At 38.2% G+C, this 20,288-nt stretch overlaps 1 protein-coding gene and 1 long non-coding RNA gene across 4 annotated transcripts in view; both read left to right on the plus strand.

The window, feature by feature from the left end:
- The first annotated feature begins 8,593 nt into the window (after positions 1 to 8,593).
- Positions 8,594 to 9,207, plus strand: LOC306643793. 2 transcript variants are annotated; one of them, XR_013759053.1, is made up of 3 exons: positions 8,594 to 8,719; positions 8,862 to 8,963; positions 9,038 to 9,207. It is a non-coding gene; the product is annotated as an uncharacterized lncRNA (long non-coding RNA). The 2 variants fall into 2 exon arrangements; XR_013759054.1 differs by having other exon boundaries at positions 8,620 to 8,719; positions 8,855 to 8,963.
- Positions 9,208 to 16,114: 6,907 nt separating this feature from the next.
- The window catches only part of LDAH (lipid droplet associated hydrolase), a 97,783-nt gene continuing 93,609 nt past the window's right edge, over positions 16,115 to 20,288 (plus strand). The window contains exon 1 of one of the 2 annotated variants that reach the window (XM_079110941.1): positions 16,115 to 16,137. Coding sequence is in view for 1 of the 2 variants with exons in the window: in XM_079110939.1 (XP_078967065.1) it covers positions 16,874 to 16,892 (19 nt within the window). In the remaining variant the exon portion in view is untranslated. Of the gene's footprint in view, positions 16,138 to 16,285; positions 16,893 to 20,288 lie in introns of those variants that run through there. The other variant, XM_079110939.1, reaches the window with a different exon arrangement.

The raw sequence follows: 20,288 nt of genomic DNA on the forward strand, positions 1-20,288 counted from the left end.
GATAAATTTCAAAGGCCTTCATTTAACATAGCTGCCTTCTCTTGCACTGTTTCTCCTTAGAATTTCTGCCTGAGCAGTAAAACCCTTCCTCACTTTTGATCATTCCAGTGCTCAGAACCTCCAATACTTTCCATATACTATTTATCTGTCTTGAAAGGACCTTGATTTTTATCCCTTTCTAATAAAAACTCTGAGGTGCTTTATAGTGCTCAGCATGGACAATCAGTAGACAGAAGTGATGTTTTTGTCTGTTCCCATAATCATGCTAGTTCCATCAACACTGCTCATATCCAGCCTCTCTATACACATGAATCTTGGAAAATTGCTTAGTTAGATTTATAAGAACACCTTGTCCTACAATACAAAGCCAAAGAGAGTAAAACCATTTTATTGAACAAAAATGTCTCGTGGTTTAAAAAGAAATAGTACTTGTAACAGTTAACCAAATTCCTGTCCATTTACATCTAATTTTATGGCCTCTTGGAACAATAGGAAAAATTTGTGAAATTTTCCATAAAATACAAGTATATATAATACATATGGAACTTATATATCTGAAATATCTTTGGAGTGCTGGAATCAACTTGTTAATAGATATGAAATGGATTAATATTCTACAGCTCAATGGAACATTTATGTTTAGGCTTCTTTTCTGTAGACAAAAATCAACTTATTCTCTACAAGACAAAATTCAATTGCATTGCTATGGACAATAATAATATGCATTATGATCAGGTTTTACAAGTTATAATTTACAGAAAGTTGATAGAAAATAAGTCAAAGGAGCACACCTGTTTACAATCAGATAACTCCCTAGTATACATGAGAAAACAGTCAGCACTTCATGGAAACATCACTCATCAATCTCTTTTGTCCATTTCCATAGATGGGATCATTTTTCCTAATGATTCCAAAGGGCAAAACTGCACAAAAAAGTATTCTGGGGGAAATAAAGCAGAGGATGGTCTCTAGTTGGATATTCCATGGTCACAGAATGGAAAAGGGAGTAGGGCACAGAGTTAAAGCTGGAAAATCTGATGCCCAAGTATAGTGTTGTGAGTGGAGAGTTGCAACAAATGACCTCTATGAGTCCTTCCATCGATTGTGTCCATAACTGAAGGGGAATTTGGCATTTCTTCGCAAAGCCTCTTGCACTGGAAGTGGGAGCTCTTGATGTGAGGAGTCACTGGACTTTACTCAATCAATTCTCTTGACTTCTCCTTTACTCTGTGGTCCATGATGCTAACTTCAGGTCTCTAAACACCCAGGTCAAAGAAGGATACAGGTGCTTATATTGGTTCTCCTGAATGATGTTTAGATGAAGCTAAGATATTAGGAAATGCATAGAGAGTAGGCTGAGTCTAGAATAAATTGACTAACAAGTATGACTTGTTATCACTTTATGGTACATTAGAGGGGTCCCACTCTGCCTGTGGGAGGGTAAAGAATCCCTGAACACTTCTCATTTGAAAGTACTCTTGTAGAAATGCAGATTCCCCAAAACTTGGGCTCAGAGAGTGTGAATGGCCCAGATGCTTTATCAACTGAGGCCCACCTTACAGTTGCTCTGGTCTTATTTGAAGACTTCACATTTCCTTGAGATGACACATACCAAGATTGACATTTTGGTAAGACCCCATGCTCACCTTACCACCTTTCCCCCACCAATTCAAGAGTCACCCACTGTCAGGACTCTGCATGATATTCTTATTACATCAGAATAAAGCATGGTAGCCCCAGCACTTCTACAGGGAAACCACACAGTGAGAAAGGTATGCAAGGAATAAATCAATATTATGCACTTTGGTAACTGCTACAATTCGTATGTGTTAGTCAAAATCAGAGCTGGTGCACATAAAAGAAAATCAAAACAAGAGCAGGTTAAACAAAATAAAGAGCCCCTATGTCTCAAGTCAAAGAAATTCATACATCACAGCCGAAAGCTAGTATGGCAGCCTCATAGTGCAAGTCTCAGGATGTTTTCATTTTTCTGCCCTACATCTCTAATGTCTGTTGTTTATTCTCAAGGAAGTCTCACAGTCAGTACATCCATATTTAAGCAATTATGAAGAAAAAAGGAGATGAAGAAAAAAATGTCCTCCTTTTGAGAGGAATTTCTATAAGTCCCACACAGTATCCATTTGTGTTTCATTGTTCAGGGCTTGGTCATTTGGCCACAAAAAGGTTGGGAATTAGGCAAACAGACATTCCAAATAAAACCAGGACTCTTTCATAAGGGAAGGAGGAGAGAGTAGATGTTGGACTGGCAACAAATTAGCCATGTGCATCAATAGGTGCATGATGTACAGAGGGAACAGCAGAGAGTGGCTGAGGCAGGCAAGAAAGGCTTCGTGGTAAAAGAAGAATTTGAACTGAAACAAAAGAAGCAAGAGCAATTTACCTGTTGGTAAAGAACCCTGGCCTCACAAACTAAGAGTGAGTCAAAATATTGCTTGTAGAGAAATTCCAGGTAGTTTAGACTCCTGGAGGGGGAGATGAGATCAGAATGGGAGATTTGAGTCAGACCATGAAGACCTCAGATGCTGAATGGAAGAGCATAGGTTTCATCTTGTACATGAGAGGCAATGGATTAGCAATTTGCTTTTTGAGACAGGGTCTCACTCCATAGCCCAGGCTGGCCCAAATCTCCTGGGCTCAAGGAATCTTCCTGCCTCAGCCTCCTGAGTATCTGGGGCTACAGGTGCACACACTATTGTCAGCTGATTTGATCAGCAGTTATAAGCATGAAAGTGACACCATCTGATTTTCACAACTGGAAGATCTTTTAACACTTACCCTAGAATACACTCACAATGGTGCAAAGCCAGTTGTGTCTTATCCCAATGGTTCACCCAGTGAAGAATCACCAACTGACACTAAGAACATCTCTGATGATGAAAGAAAATGGGAGGAGCCAGGCAAATAACCGGGACTTTCTTGTAAACACAGTGCACACACACACACTACAAACCAACCTGGTGTAGACATGCTCCAAATCTGCACAAGTCCTAACGTGATCACAGGACTCAGATAAACAGCAAGGAGAGGAGAAATTAGATGGATAGAAAAGTAACAGATTTCAGTGTGGAATTTCAATATGCTGTTCATACAGCATGCATTGATCAACACCACTAACACGTATAATTAATACATGTTTATCTAAAATGAAAGAAAAATTTTAAGTACAGCTTTAACTCTGATCTATTCTTTTGTTTTTTCTTTTATAGATTGGTCTCCTTCCCTGCATACAGTTAAATACTATCTCACCCTTAATGTACTGGAGAATCAATGTTTTAATCAAAAACCATCTTTAGGATCAAAGGGAAACATATTTCTAGGTGGATAGTATGTTAGTTATATCTTGTAACATCATATGGTGAGGAGTATTCAACTAAAATTAGAGATGATATTCATAAAATTTTCAAAAACTCAAATGCCTCCAAATCCAGTCAGGTGCAGGTGGGGGTATTTGAATCTTTTTTTTTTCTTCCAGGATATTTTTCTCAAGTACTAGCAGAAGTGCTAATGAGAGACAGGCCTCCTTGCCATCCAGTGACAAATGTAATAGGTCACATGAAACCAGAGAAAATGAGTCCATTTAAAAATGTCAGACATAACACTGAGGGCAAACCCAGTCTTGTATTTTTCTTCTTGATCATGGTCTAATAGAGAAGATTCAGAAATGATTTCTTCTGAACTTGGTGATATTCATGATTGAAATAGTGTTGCTAATGATAACAATGTGTAGAATTATTACATGGAAAGTACTAATAATACAAATCATATGGTCCTTAGTTGCAGTTCCTCTGCAGATTATTTTTACCTAGGCATATTTGATTCCTCAGAGATTAACCTACTAAAACTCAGATCTATACTGCTACATAGAGAAAAAAACGAAGTTAGAAAATTAACCAAATTTTCACTTACGCTAGTTTTGTTATATAAAATAACAGCCAGGTAATGCAGGAGGTACTGAACTAAAAACACTATTTTCAAACATGTTAGGCATGTGATAAAATTTTGCTTAGATCTATCTCTGAGACACAATCTTAAAACACTTAAAAAACTATGAGTACTTGCCAAATCAAAGGCACAACTCATGTTTTGTCAAAATAAGGCATTCACTTTAGAATCTTTAAATATTACCTGACTTCTTGATTATAATAAAAGAAGCAAGAATATTTTCTTTTCCTTATTTAGAAGAATTTTTTAAAATTATCTTCCCATCTCATCCTGTTGCATATCTGATAGTTACAGGAAACCATGTATCTCCTCTGAAAGAGGCAACATTTATAAAGATGAATTAAGTCCTTATGATTACAGGTTATTTCCACTGATTTTAAGAACTAATAAGATCAGATTTTTAAAATTACAAACAAGAAGAGGTAGTGTCCTTTTCTCATATGATTGAATTTCTGAACATGTCCCAAAGCTCACAGGTATAGAGTGGGAGGGTTTCCTTAAAAAAACAAACAAACAAAAAACCCACACACATACACAAAAACCAGTTTGAAGTGGGGTGTGGTGGAACAAGACTGCAATCTCAGCAACAGAACACCAGGGCAGGAGAATTGTAAGTTTGAGGGCAGACTCAGCAACTTAGCGAGGACCTCAATAGTTCAGACAGTCTCGAAACCAAAAACGAAAGGGCGGGGAATGTAGTTCAGTGGAAAGACACCCCTGAACTCTATGAAGGAGGAGGAGAAGGAGGCAGGGGAGGGGAGAAAAACAGTTTGAATGGGAGAACATTTTTTATCAAAGACTTGACATCAAACAACTTATAACTATCCTCGATGATGAAAGCAAAGACACAACTATGAATTTTATAACAATAACTTAAATAGCAAACATTACATTTCAAGTCTTATAAAATGTACTTACACCTTATTGTTCGGAAGATGTCACAATATCATATTGAGGTATACGTGATTTATATGTCAGGTGTATTATATGTAATATAATAGATAAAGATAGATAAAATGAATATATAACTATATATTCTATACATACTATATCAGACAGTTTTGCTAGTTTTTACTGCAATAACAAACAATCCCCCAAACCCATCAGTTTACAACAACAAAGGTTTATTTCTTGCTCTACTACATGTCCACTCCACATCAATCCCTCCACTCCACATCTCCAGAAGAAAGGAACAATCCAATCTGGAGCATGTGATCTGAGAAACAGAAAAAGAGAAGTGGCAAAATCCTACAATGGTGGAAGTCCACAATGGACTCTCTGTTAACATCCCATTATCCAAAATGAATCAGATGACCAAGCTTGATGTCAGTGGTGCACAAAATACAAACTGTCACTGAAAACATCAGAAGATTATTGGGAAAAACTGAAAACAAACTGGGTGCAATGGTATACCTATAATGCTAGCAACTCAAGAGGATGCGGCAGGGAGACCATGAATTCAAGACCAGTGTGGGTAATGGCATGACGACCTGAGAGAGAGAGAGAGAGAGAGAGAGACTGACTCCCCGAAAACATATTTACCCAAAGAATGGATCCCTTCATTATCTCCTTCTCAAGACAATGATAACTGAAGCAACAAATTTGCTTGCTTACAAATGACTGTTCACTCCTCATTATATCAAAAGCATAGGGTACAAGCAAAGCAAAACTCAGAGGAAAATTCATAGCTGGGAAATTTATATTCACAAGTAAGAGTCCTGTTAGAAAAAAAGAATACCAAGGAAATCAGAAGGAACAAATTATAAATAAAAAGACTTTCAATAAAGAATTTTTTAAAAAAGAGATGCTTGAGGAGCTAATAGGTAAATACAAGCATTGCTTCTACTGAAAAAAAAACTTAATATACAAGCATAAACCCCTTAGGTCATCTGATCAAGAGGAGAAATGGGAGATAGTCTAAGAGTACAAAAATTAGAAATTATAATGGAATAACCACAGAGGAAATATATAGAAGTGACTACTTTGTTCAACTTCAAGTAAATATGAGAACCTGAATTAAAAAAATAATCTTTACAAAATGTCAATAACTGATAATTCAAATACTATCTAAAATTTTCAGAGCACAATTAAAAGGAAAATACTTAAATTATTTTTATGAATCTATGAGTCCACTACAATTTTGAAAACAAAAGCCCTAAAAGATAGCCAAAATTAAACCTACTTCAAAAAAATCAGCATAAAATCATATATTAAATATTAGCAATGAGGATACAAAAGCATATTAAAACATTTTATTTTTTATATCTTTGAGATATAAAAAATATCCTCCCTGTGGGAAGTGAATTTCAAGAAGAAAAAAAAAAACATGATTCAAAGACTCATAGTTTATTCTTCCACACTTTACATATCAGGCAATTCACTCTATGTTTGCTCCCTGGGACACAGTGAGGAAGGGATTGAGAGGCCAGGAATGTTACACTGATTAAGTACGTCACCATGGAAAGAAAAATTAGAAGTGGAAAATATATTCCAGCTTGATGGATTTTTGTTTCTCTTTTTAGTTCAATTTGGTTATATCTCACTAGAGATATACCCACTAGGAGAATCTTGCTCGTTCTAAGAGGTTATTACACCAAATTGCCGTTTGGGTGTTCCTTGGGGGCCACTGATGGGCAAAATAGATATTTACCCCATAAGACTAGGAGCTGACTCAGAAGAGTGCATTATTTAATAAACCTAAGGCCACAGTATGCTGAAACTTGACTCTCCATTATTCTGTTTTGAATGTGATTTTCCCCCCAAGTGTTCATGTGCAAGAGACTTGGTCTTCAGTGCAGAGATGTTGAGAGCATATAGAACCATTTAGAGGGGCACCACACTTGGAAGGTGGAAGGGATTAACGTAATGTTTGCAGGACTCCAGTCAATTCTTGAGAGAGTGAGTTGTTACAAAGCGAGGCCACCCCGTGCATTAGCCTCTTATGCATGCAGCCATTTCCCTTTCTTCTCTGTTATGATACATCCAGAGGTCTCTCATCAGGGGCTAATCAGATGGGACCTCCTGATCTTCTACTGTCAACCTCAGGAACTGTTGATTAAATACACCTCTTTTCTTCATGAAGTATCCAGCCTCAGGTATTTGTTAAAGCAATAAAAATGGGTTTATACATCTATTCTGTCTTCTGTTTTAAATTTTATCTTTGCTGTGCCCTCTAAAACAGCCTATCAGACATTCTGTGATGAGATTATTACAACAGAAAAGTACTCCAATAGTAAAATGAAAATAAGTATTTTCATCAAGAAGCTCTCGAGTAGAACCAGGAAGGCATAGTCAGTCAAGTCTATTTTTGAGAAACTAAATATGCACTGGATATTAGAAGATATTAGAGTTAATTTTGTGGGGTGTGATAATGGCATTATTTTGAAATCTTTAACTGTTAGAGATTCATACTGAAGTATTTAAGGTTAAAATAATATAACGTCTGGAATTTATTTTTAAATGCTCCTTCAAACAAGCAAAGATCATCATGCAAACATAGTGCAGATGTAGTATGTGGTAGACAATAGATATGTTCAAAGTATCTCTAGAGCTCAGAAGCTTTAGTCAACCTGCAAACCTAAGTATAGTGATATTTGAGTGTTAAAAAGTCAGTAAGGATTTTCTGGGCTCACTGGGGTATGGTTATCCAAGAAGGAAATAACATCTTAATCAGAGAGTATAGATTATGTAAGGGCAAAGAGGTTTGGAAAAGCATGCTGAACTAGGATGAAGGAGCTCAGAGGAATTCTGCAGTAGAAACTGCTCAACCGCACTGAAGATGTTTGAAGTAAGGGTGACATCAGTCTGGATTGTACAGAGCTGAGTCAACTTTTCATCACTGGATCGTGCTGCTTCAGACCATTTAATACATTTTGTTAAGTTAATCTCTTCATCCATGATGCAACTCTCTGTTTTCAGGCAGGACTCAAGAATTTCCTCCAGTCAAAGCCCTCCCCACCCAATTCACTGAACCCCACCCCCTCTTTCTTAAGAGCATGCTATTCGACTTGGCACTTGACAGGATCAATACAGTTCTACCTGGGATAATCTCACCTCCTTGACTAGAAGGAGTTTTCTCAAACCAGGCCCAGCACAATGCTTAGGAAGTTATAGGACTCATCTCATGGGGCATTCTTCAGACACAGAGAGGACCAGGTGTGGGCTGCCAGAAAGTTAACACATCTACTCAAGACCCCTGATTCTTTGGAGTTGATATCTGTTTTGCCATTTGGGGAAAAATATTTTAAGAAAAAAAGAAGGGCACTGCGAGGGAGTCCCAGAAGATGGTTGTGATCAAGGACTTGGTGGAGTCTGCTTGTCACCCACAGAAGATGTGATTGCCAAGTGAAGGCAACCCTGACTCCCGGAGGTTGGCCCCCTGAAGTTCATGTGGCAACCAGTAGACCAGATAAACTGTGCTCCACTGGGCAGCTCAGTTGCATCACTGGAGAGCCTTCTCCCTGCTCACGAGTCTCACTCCCCAGATGGCTTAGCTCTCCGGGACCCACCTACTTCAGGAGGTGAAGAGTTTTAAGAATGAAATCCGAAGGAGGACAGCAAGTGCAAGTCCTGCCTCAACATTTTGGAGAAGCCCTAAGCAACTAAGCCAGACCCTGTCTCAAAATATTTACGGAGGGGTTGGAGATGTAGCACTGTGATTTCTCTGTTGACTTCTGCAGTAAACCACCTTAAAGCCAATGTTAAGTCAGCTGGAGACTTAATTAGTCTGCCTACCACTATACAGGGACTTTAGAAAGTATTGTGATGTTGAGAAAGCATATGATGAAGAGAATGAAGATATAAGTTCACATAAAGGCTTATACATGAATGTTTATGACAGCTTTATTTGTAATAGTAAAATACTGAAAACAATGTAAATGTCCATCAACAGAGTGTAGCTTCCATTGGCAATACTTTAAACGGTGTCCATCTAGCTCTGGAGGCAATACAGAAAACTGGATGAACACAAGGAAACCATGGAATTGCTGCAGCATGTATGGGTGCTGGAGGAGAGAGTGACAAAACAATTCCTGAGAATAGAATGGGTAGGATGGAAAATAGAAAAGAAGGAAAGGATATCCTGTACCTTCATAACTCATTAGAGGCAGTAAAGAGTGCCCTAGTGGCATAGCAGACGCAGAGCAATGTTAAAGTTGGGTGAACGAGAGACTTGTTTAGAGAATCAGTCTGATAGACAGCAATGTGGTTGATCTGGGTGAAGTAGAAAACACAGCAAACTTGACCTTCAGCATGATGCTGCCATTCTGCAAAGAGAGTCTTTTGATCAAGTGACCATCACAATTGATACCACAAAAATCACAAACATAAAGGTGGAAAGAAGATAGTCCAAATTCTCGGTGTCCAACCTGTGAAAGAAACTGGAGCAGATCGGTGCTCTCACAAACAAACCTGACAACAACAGGCCTCCGGAGACTACAGAAGAAGATCAAATACAGAGTTTCACATCAAAGCCATCAGCGCTGTCAAAAGTTTCAGTTTCTTGGAGACTGAATTGCGAAAGCTCCCCAACTATGGACTATCTCCCTACCGAGAATTTCCGGCATTGAAGTTAGGCAACTCCTCAAAAACCTGAAAATGAAACTGATATGCCCCAGCAATTGCACTCCCTGGAATAAACTGAAAACACTTGGAGAAGGGGTGCAAGCAGGTATGTGTGCACCAAGCTCACAGCAGCACCATGCACACAGCCAGATGTGTGCAACCCATGTCCACTGAGAGGGGATGGATAAGCACAAGGCTTATGCATATGGCAGAACTTACACAGCCCTAAAAGGAAAAAAGGAAATTCCAACCCAGGCACAGCATAAATGAGCCTGAAGATGCCATGCCGAGTGAAAGAAGCAGACACAGGAAGACAGTCACAGTGGGGTCCCACTCAGAGGAGGCCCCAGAGATGGGTAGGCTGGTGCATCCAGGGCCTTGGCAAGGGCCAGAAGCCAGTGTTCAGTGGGGAAAGAGCATCAGTTTCACAAGGTGAAAGGGCTCTGGAGGAAAATGGTCTTGTCAACCGTACTCCAGTGTGACTGTGCTGTGTACTGGGAAATGGGTGAAATGGTACACTCCACCTCACATGGATTCTTAAATCTTGACTGAAGGACAAGGTGCCAGTCCTGCCTCCCAAGGCAGCATGAGCTCTATTCCACATTTGTGAGGCCAACCTGTTTGGACAGGCATGTGTAGACCATTTCCCAATGTCACTGTGAGTTGGGGATAAGTGAAAGATTTACAGAAGTCTTGGTCATGGGTATAGGGAAATAGACTCTTTTTTTTTTTTTTAATATAGTTTTTTTGTGTGTGTGTGGACAGGTGGGATGCATGTTGTTTCTCTGTTTGTGCATGGGGGTCGAGGCGTGCCATTTGTGTGGTCGTAGATTTACATAGGTAATGTTAAAAAAATAAAATAAATATGGTTCCTTGGACTTCCTAAAATATTAAAAATGGATGACTCCAGAACTAAAAGTTGGAATGCTTTAAAAATATTGAAATTCCACATTTCTTTTAAATTTTGGATTCACTTTGTCAATTTCAGGTAAGAATTCTACACATAACTATGAAGGAAAATGGAACTGAAGGGTGAATCTGAACTCTGTGCTAACAGTATGATTGCATTTTGGTGATTAGGAGATAGACTGTGTAAAGACAGGCAAACACAAGGCTTTTACATTTCTCTGAATCTAAGAAAACAACTATGCAACAGAGAAACCACAATAGTATTTTGGCAGCAACTAGTACTCTGAAGCCTGAAATCTCCCTACCTAATGTCATTAGCTTATTTTCAAAACAGAAATGGCCTGTGTCTTCATTTATTTGATATATTCAAGTCTCATGGCTGCTGCAACTACTTGGCACAAAATAAGTAGCTTAAAACAACATAAATGTATTATCTTACTGTCCTGGAGGTCAGAATTTCTAATATTCCAATTTCTATGGGTCAAAATCAAGGTCTTAAAGACCAGTGTTCCTTCTGAAGTCTCTAGAGGAGAATTCACATTTCTTGTGTCTTTCAATTATCTGCCTACAGTCCTGGGCTTGGGGCCCCTTCCTTCACCTTCAAGTGAGCAGTAGAGCATCTTCCAATTCCACTCTGACCATGACTGCTGCTTCCACCTTCACATCTCCTTCTCTCCCTGCTCCCAATGATATAGTGTCTTCTGGGATTGGAATACTCCTCCCTCACCCTTACGTTTACCCTAGTGATCACATTTGTCCCACCTGAATAATCCAGAATAGCCTCTCCATCTCAAGATCCTTAACACATGCTAACTGCATATGCAACATCCTTTTGTCAGGTAATGTAGCTTGTAACGAGTTCGAGAGATTAGGACATGGACATTTTTGGAGAGCCACCATTCAGTAAACCAATCAGACAGCTGGCATGGGAAGGAATTTTGTTCTATGAAAAACTCTATTCTTGTTTTACTGGAGAATAAAAAGCCTCCATTAAAATTAAAAAGGAATAATTTGTAAAAGTTCATTAGCCATATTATTAGCCTACAAAAACTTTGTTGAATGGAGCTATTACTTTCTTAGGAATCCAATAAAATGGGAACATACTGTACTCTAAAGGGGTATTCATCTGTAGCTAGTCCCAATTTGTACTTTGTTCTTAATTTATAGAGACAGTTGAACTACAAATCTCTTATTTTTCTTATCCTCACTCTACTCTGCCCAGCCACTAAAAGCCTCTTTATGGTGTGATTCCTTGATCATGGGTTAAAACAAAACATTTGGAGTTAAACATTTGGAGTTGCAGTTATACTATATATGGTGAATTATCTTAAAAGTCATAAAATACAAATATTCCAGTCTCATATATATGTAAGCATATATATGCATGCATATATACATATATATACAAATACATATGCAAATGCATGTGTGTATTTATAGTTTGCATGGTTTTTGATGGCAAGGACATGTAAATGATGGTGTTTGCCTGTTTTTGTTGCTGTTATTGTTCAGTCTTTTTATAAGCCAAATGACTCTATGGAGGCAGTATAATCCATGAGCAGAACTTTTGCAAGAATCTTTGACTCTCACTGATCAAATTTTCTGACTTTTAGACCATCTCTCTGTGTGGGTTTCTGCATTATTAAAGATTAGGAGGAACAGTTTAGTCATAACATGAAAGTTAAATATAGTTTTGTCAAAGTTTAGATATTATCTTTACTCTCCTTAGATTTTTAAACACTAAAATAGTAAACTTTTTATAAATTAAAGGAGAACATACCTTAATTTTAAATTTATGCTTAAGATGACACACTATGTGGATTTGTTTTCTTGACATAAAGCATTTGAAAAAAGAATTTATGGGGATCTCAGGCAACAGAAGTTCCATTTTGTGGAGGTTGTTAAACAATTTTACATTGAAAATCATTTAGAATTATCTCTACTTGTAAATGTACAAATAAGAAAATTCACTATAGAGCCAGTGGAAAACAAAAATTCAAAATTCACTATCATTTATAACTAGTAATCTTATCTCTAGAATGTACATTGAAGAGAAATCTTAGTTACCTAATTTTTTTCTTTTATCTCTTTTCTTTCTTCCTCTTGTTCCTTTTTATATGATCATAAGTCTGCATATCCTAAATCAAGGAACATGTAAGCAGAGAGTTTCTGTTTTCTATGTAATATAATAATAAGGGAGAGGATAAAACTTCTGATTAATAAGCACACATCCTTCTAGCGTTCTCATAACATCCCCAGGACTATTTTTTTCTACCATAAGGACCTGGGTATTGCCCATTTCTCTGTCTCACTCTCCGTGTTTTTACAGAATATCCAGTCCTCTCCAGAGTGTCCCCAGCTACTCCTTCACCTCCACTAGAGGATCTTCAACAATTGGAAGTTTCTAGGTGTTGTCTTCAAGGCTCCCTGCAAAGTTGATCTTGGCACTATCGTAAATGCAAACTTTTCCCTTTCTTCCTCTTCAATGATGTTATCCACGAGAAGACAAAGAGTTCTCAACTCTCCACTGCAACTTACTTCTTGCAAGGGCTACATGAGACTGACAATCCCCTGAAATCATTCACGTTTAGGGACATTGGGCTGACTTTCTCTGCTTTACAAGAGGTAACCTTCGTCCCCTTCCACTATATTTCTTGGTACCATGACCTGTCAAAGTGGTTCCTGAGGAATATCGTATTGGGATCCCCAAATCTAAGTAAGGCTGCTCCTGGTTTCCTGACCCTTAGAAACTGTATGAAGTAATACCTGTGTATGTTTTGAGCTGCCATGTTTCGGGAAGTTGCTAAACAACAGAACACTAATACGCTTCTCACTATTTAACCTTGCCTTTCAGTTCCCCTTTTGCTGTCACGATTTATTAATTTGCTTATATTATGTTTGTGAGATCAGGGACTTTTTTCTTTGGATTGCCTTTGTATTTCCAGTCTGGAAGAAGGTTTGGAATGTAACAGGTAATCAACAAAAAATGAACAAGCAATGAGCTCTTCAACTTTTATGTAAAAGGTAAATGTGTCATTTAAGATCAGTATATAAGGGCCCATTTTTATGGCATTTGTGCTACTGACAGAAACTTTTGTGGAATGTTTGCCCCATTTACTACAACCCTCTTACCTGTGTTAGCAGAGAGCCAATCAACCACTAGCACTTGTCATTGATGATTGGACTGCTGCCATGTATCATACCTAAGCTGAGCCAGTGATATTTGGATATTTGGAATAAAATATCCTCTGGATATTTGGAATAAAAATTCAAAGAATGAGAAAAAAGAATCAGTGTGTGGCTTTCCCTCTGCATCAATCTGGACAGGTTCTACTGTACAGCACTTGCAAATAATGGAACTATCTTGGGAACTTTAAACAAAGGTCATCTCTTTTTCACAGTATGTCATCACAGATGTTGAGTATACTCTGGGCAGAAACAGCTACTCAAGGACACAGGCACAGACACTGTCTTGAATGTTGTCATCACCTCATCAAAGGAAAATGTGAAGTGTCAGAGGAAATCACATAAGAATCAACTGCTCAGCCTAAAAGTGACCCTCCGTTTTTTGTTTTTTTTTTTATTCCTCCTTGGTGAGAACTTCTCACATCCTGTCATCCCTCCCTTACCCCCATACACCCAACTATAAAACAAGACCAATCTTACCATGCGTCTGGAAGACAGAAAGTAGAAACTATTTGAACAGTACCAGTGACTCCACCAATAGTATAAATCGCACGAGCCAAGGCATCCATATTCTGCCATGAAGCCTGGGAATCGAAGAATGATAAAACAGATGTACAGAGAAAACTGAAGTCAAGAGATGGAGAGAAAATTTTCCTCAGTTCCCAATTGTTTTTCAGACCCATATCCACACTGTACTGAGGTCTAGACAAGTTCCTGCTCTTGGAGTGGGAGATCAACAGTTCTGAGTGTAGTCACTTAAACACAGACTTACAACATGCTTGCCACATATCACATCCTATTGAGACCTAGGAACTACAAAATGAAAGAAGGGAGAGGTACATGTTTTCCAAGATCTTACAGTCTAGTGAGGGAGACAGACAAATAAGTATTCTAACAGAAAAATGCAAATGATAATACAGAAGTATAAAGGAGGAGACCTCACCATACCTGGAGACATCAGGAACCAGCATTTGAAAGTAAATCTTGCATCATGTGTTAGAGTAAATTAGTGGAGAAGGGAACAGTGGGTAGGGAAGGGCAAACAGCAATACAGGTAGAGGGAACAGTGTATGCAAAAGTATGACAACTTTACTAGAGAGAGCATGGGCATTCCAGAAATAACAAGGAAAGAGAGAAGACAGGGAGAAGGAGCTGCAAGTAGTTTAGATGTGGAAGAATAAATGTTTAAACCACAACAGAGGAATTGGTATCTCATTCAAAAGTAATGTTTGTGTGCGAGTTTGGGATATGTGTGTGTGTATTTTATGTAATGCAGTAGTCTGACTCTGCCCAATGACCTTGGGAAAATTACTTAATTTCCCTACCCTTCCTTTTACACTATGGGTAAACAGAAATAATACTGAATTGGCATAAGGTTTGGAAAGATTAAGACTGAACCTCTGTGATTAATTTTGTCATAAGCTTAATGAAATCAGAGACATAATAACCCAAAGCAATATATCACAGATGCATATGCAAGGATAAAAAATGCTATATTAATGAACCATGTTCATTGAGAATGAACAAGGGACACCACCTTAGACATATCATGTAATGTCATCATAATGTAATCAATAATTTATTTTATATATGTGTCTATTTCCAGACCCTATGATCACTTGCTAATACTAACCTCATGGGAACGCTCTGAGGATTTAAAAAAAAAAAAAAAAAAAAAAAATTGGCTAATTCATGAACAAGCTCTTAGCACAGGAAGTTTTTTTTTTTTTTTCCCCCCTCAACTCATTAATGTTATCCCTGTGTGTGAGGAAAATGTACCAGTCTACTTTCAACAGTTGATTGGTGGTATGAACCACTGAGATGTTAAATTCAAAAGGTGCAAAGGTCCTTTTCTAAGTGTGAGAATCACTAATGACTTGCTAGTCTACTTCTCTGCTTCTTCCCTGGCTACAAGACTGTCATATTTACAGTAGTGCATATTTGGTCAGACACATGCTGACCACCGACTGTGTAACAGGTGCTTAGGATACCAGTCACACAGACATAACCTTTGTTTTCATGGAGTTTGGAGGTGGTTAGCTCAAGGTTATCCCTGAGATGGACATTTTAAGCGTTATCCTAAAGTGGGGAGCATCTGAGGCTGGCCACACTATACTAATAAACGAGGTCAGGTGAAAATCAACTTTCCTCTGTGGAGAAGAAATGCAAATAGTGATGGACGGAGAAAAGGGCCGAGGAAACAAAGGGTGAGAAATAGAGAAAAAAAAATGAAAGGGACGGCAGGAGTATATCAAGGATGACAGGGAACAGGAGGCAGATAAAATTCAAACGATAGAGCAGAGGGTACCGCTCCCCACTCCACGCAGTACAGCTGCATCTGGATACCCGGCTCCACGCCAGGACCAGCAGCCTCCCACCACCCACCCGCAGCGCACCGTAAATACGTCAGCGTCCCCAGGGCGGAGCGCGGCGCGATGCAGTGGCGTAACGGAGGCGGGACTTCCGGCCCCGGCCACGCCTCCCCAAGAGCCAGAGCTGAAGCCTGTGGGTGGACAGGTGAGGTACCGCTCTTCACGCTGCGCTGACTTGAGGAAAGACTGGCGGGCGGGCTAGGTGTCCTCCTCTCCCTGCAGCTCCTCACCGAGCCGCTGCAGCCCTTGGCCGGACTTTCCGCAGAGGCGGAAATAAAGGTGCTGCGCAGCTCTGTGATCTAGAGCTTCCTGGGTCGGGAGACCCCGGGGCTGCTGGCTCTGCTGCGGCACCCCAGAGCGCGGGAACGCATCTTTCTACTGCCACACGCAGCCCACCGCGGGGAATGGGGGCCAGGAGGTTGGACAGCCTGCCCGCAAGACGCGGCCAGGAGGGATCAAAGTCTGGTCCGGTGTGCTTTGCAGCAGTCATGTGGTGCGCACCCTGCCTTCCACTCACCCTTAAGGCCCACTGTATGCTCACCTTGGGGAGGTTTTCCCCATCTAAGTTAGGATGCAGATTAGGACCCTTTGTTCCTTGATTATTAATTCGTTTGTTCCTCACCAGTAGTTACTGGACACCTGCTTTGTGTCCTATCTGCCAGTACTGGAGAGTTTATAATTTCCATTCTGAAGTTCTAAAGGCACATCCCTTTGGGAAAAGAGACATACATAGCGAAACAGAATTTGGAACAATCTCCACTCTTTGTGCACAAAGGTTTGCTTTACACTTATTTCTGAAACTATGAGTAGTACTGTCTGGTGTGTCTGTTTTGTGTTTTCAAAGACCTGAAGACCTAAAGCCCGGCTTCCCAGCATGTAGGATGTTAGGAGACTATAAAGGTTACACAGCAGGTGCTTTTCTGAAATTTTACATTTTAATAGTTTGTATTTTTATATCTAAGGCTTTTAGACCAGATGGTTTTCTTCTCAGAAAAAGATCGATACCCTCTGCATTTTCTTACTTGTAGAATTATTATACTTAGGATCGAGCACTTAATTTTGAAGTCTACTTTAAATATATTTTTAGCAAAGAGAAATTAATATATTGTTTTAATAAGTAATATGTAAGTACAGTAGTCTGTACAATTGTGAAATTCTTGTCTTTAATGTCTGGAATCTGAAAGCTGCTTTCTAGCACGTTAAAAAATGCTTACAAATCTGATGTAATAATTGGTGAAATTGGTGATTAGAGGCAACAAAGGAGTTACAGAAAACGTCTTTTTTATGTCAAGATAATTTAGCAAATCCATCCTGAGTTTAGTGTGGGCCTTAGTTTTTTATTTACTCAAGAGTTGTAGTGGATTTTATAATCATCATCTAAGGTTGGTTTTCTGACCCAGTTGCACATATTTGAGAAGTCTCATGCTTACTGTGCCTTCAAACAGCAAATATGCAAATAGCAAAATTAGACAAAGTTTAAAAGGTATAAGAAAAAGAAATTGAAACATAAAAGGTGTAAGGGAAAAATGTTGTAAAATTGCTGATCATATGTCCACTTACATAATAGAGGCTTAGAATGCTGCACAGAATCTTGGTGTAACACACATCATGCTTATTCCTGCTTGGACTTTCTCCTACATTATATAATTTGTTCTTTGAGTTCTTAAATAGTACATAAAATTTCAACATAATATGTAGCTGGAAAAATAGTGTAATAGGAGTCAAAAGACTATAAAATTGATTTTGCTGTTAAATGGCCTTGAAAATTTTTTGACCTTCAATTTCTTACTCTATTAATTGCACTGCCTACTTTGCAGGCCTTGTTCAGATGAAAAAGGATTTGCATGTACTTTGCAAATGAAAAGAGCTACAAAAAGAAAGTGATTTTGTTGCAAGTGGGGAAATCATCATTGTCAGGATATATAAAACTGTTACTTCTTTTAACAGGTTATTTTGGAGTAAGATGGGATAGATACAAATACTTACAATGACCTTAAAAAATATTTTGTTTATGCATTTATATTATACGTTGACTTGCAACTGTATGTTTTGAAGTTTACATGGAGCTGGGTGGTAGTCCTGATTTTCCTCTGCCATACCACTTATACAGATTGCAATTAAACAAATACATGCATAATTAAGTTTTGTGGACTTAAAAATATTTTCGTTTTGAAATAAATTATATATTTTATAGAAGTTGCAAAAAAAAAAAAAAATGTACAGGAAAGTCCCCAGGCTCCTCTCAGCCAGTCTTCCCCAATGGTAACATTTTAAATAACAACAGGACAATATTAAAACCAGGAAATTGAAATTGACATTGACAGAATATACAGTTTATTGAAATATCACCAGTTTATAAGCCTCGTTTGTGTGTATACACAGGTCTATGCAATTTTATCACACATGTAGCTTTTATAAGAATTAGTCAAGATACAGAATTATTTCATCAGCACAAGACTTTATACCTGCTTCTTTATAGAACCATCTAGTCCTACTCCAATCTCTCCATCTCTAAAAAATTATCATTTCAAGAAAGTTGTATAAATGGAATCATACAGTATGTGACTTTTTGAAACTGACTTCTGGCTTTTGTTTGTTCTTTAACTCAATATAATTGCTTTCCATTGCATCCAAGTTATTTGTATCAATCATTTGTTTCTTTTTTGTTGCTAAGTCTTATTCTACAGGAGAGCTGTCCTATGCTGAGTTCAACCATTCACTCATTGAAAGACAATTGAGTTATATCCATTTTGGGGGATATGGTGATTTGAGCTGCCATGGGCCTTTGTGTAAAGGTTTTTGAATCAATATAAAATGTTTATTTCTCTGGGATAAATGCCCAAGAGCAAAATGCTGGGTCATATGGTAATGTGTGTTAAGTCAATTGACATGACTTCTTTAGCTTATTGATATGGTGAATTACATTCATTGATTTCTGAATGTTGAACATTCCTGGAGTAAATTTTACTTGATTGTGGTATAATATTTATTTTATATATATTTTTTTAATATATTGCTGGGTTCTGTTTACTAATATTTTGTTAAGAGAGCTATTGGTGATCTTGTTTGTTTAGTTTGTTTGTTTGGTTGGTTGTTTGGTTTTGTCCTGTCTTTGATTTTGGTATCAGCATTTTAGGGTCTTTAGCAATGACCTGTTTCATTCTTGATATTAGCAACTTGTGCCTTACTGCCTTTTTCATTGCAGTTTTTGATTTCGTTGATTTTTTTTTCTTTTTTAATTTGTTCTAATTAGTTATACATGACGGTAGAATGCATTTTGACACATCATACATAAATGGAGTATAACTTCTCATTCTTCTGGTTGTACCTGATGTAGAATCACAGCGGTCATGTGCACGTACAGTAATAATGTCCGATTCATTCTGCTAACTTTCCTACTCCCATGCCCTCTTCCTTCTCTTCCCTCCCCTCTGCCTAAAGTGCCTCTGCTCTTCCCTAGCCACCCGCTTGTTGTGAATTAGCATCCCCATATCAGAAAAAACATTCAGCCTTTGGTTTTTAGGGATGGGCTTATTTCACTTAGCATGATATTCTGCAGCTTCACCCATTTACCAGCAAATGTCTTTCTTCTTTAAGACTGAGGAGTTATAGTCCATTGTGTATATATACCACATTTTCTTTATCCATTCATCTATTGAAGGACATCTAGGTTGGTTCTGTAGTTTAGCTGTTGAGAGTTGAGCTGCTGTAAACATTGATGTGGCTGTATCACTCCTCAGATAGAGCATTAATCTCCAGGATATATAAAGAACTCAGAAAACTTAACATCAAAAAACCCCAAATAACCCAATCAATAAATGAGCTAAGGAACTTAACAGACATTTCACAGAAGAAGAAATATAATCGATCGACAAATACATGAAAAAAATGTCCAACATCTCTAACCATTAGAGAAATGCAATCAAAATTGTTCCAAGATTTCACCTCACTCCAGTTGAAATGGCAGTTATCAAGACTATAAGCAACAATAAATGTTGGCAAGAATGTGGGGGAAAAGGTATACTCATACGTTGCTGGTGGGACTGCACATTGGTACAACCATTATGGAAAACAATATGGAGATTCCTCAGAACACTTCAAATGGAACCACCTTTTGACTCAGCTATCCCACTCCTTGGTTTACACCCAAAGGAATTAAAACCATTCATTGTTTTTTAAAGAACCAACTTTTTGTTTCTTTCATTGATTTACTCTTTTTCTGTTTTCAGTGTTGCTGGGTTTTGCTCTTAGATTTATAATTTTCTTCCTTCTGCTTGCTTTAGGTTTTATTTGATC

The sequence above is a fragment of the Sciurus vulgaris genome (assembly GCF_902686455.1).
Source record: "Sciurus vulgaris genome assembly, chromosome: 14".
Classification (NCBI taxonomy): domain Eukaryota; kingdom Metazoa; phylum Chordata; class Mammalia; order Rodentia; family Sciuridae; genus Sciurus; species Sciurus vulgaris.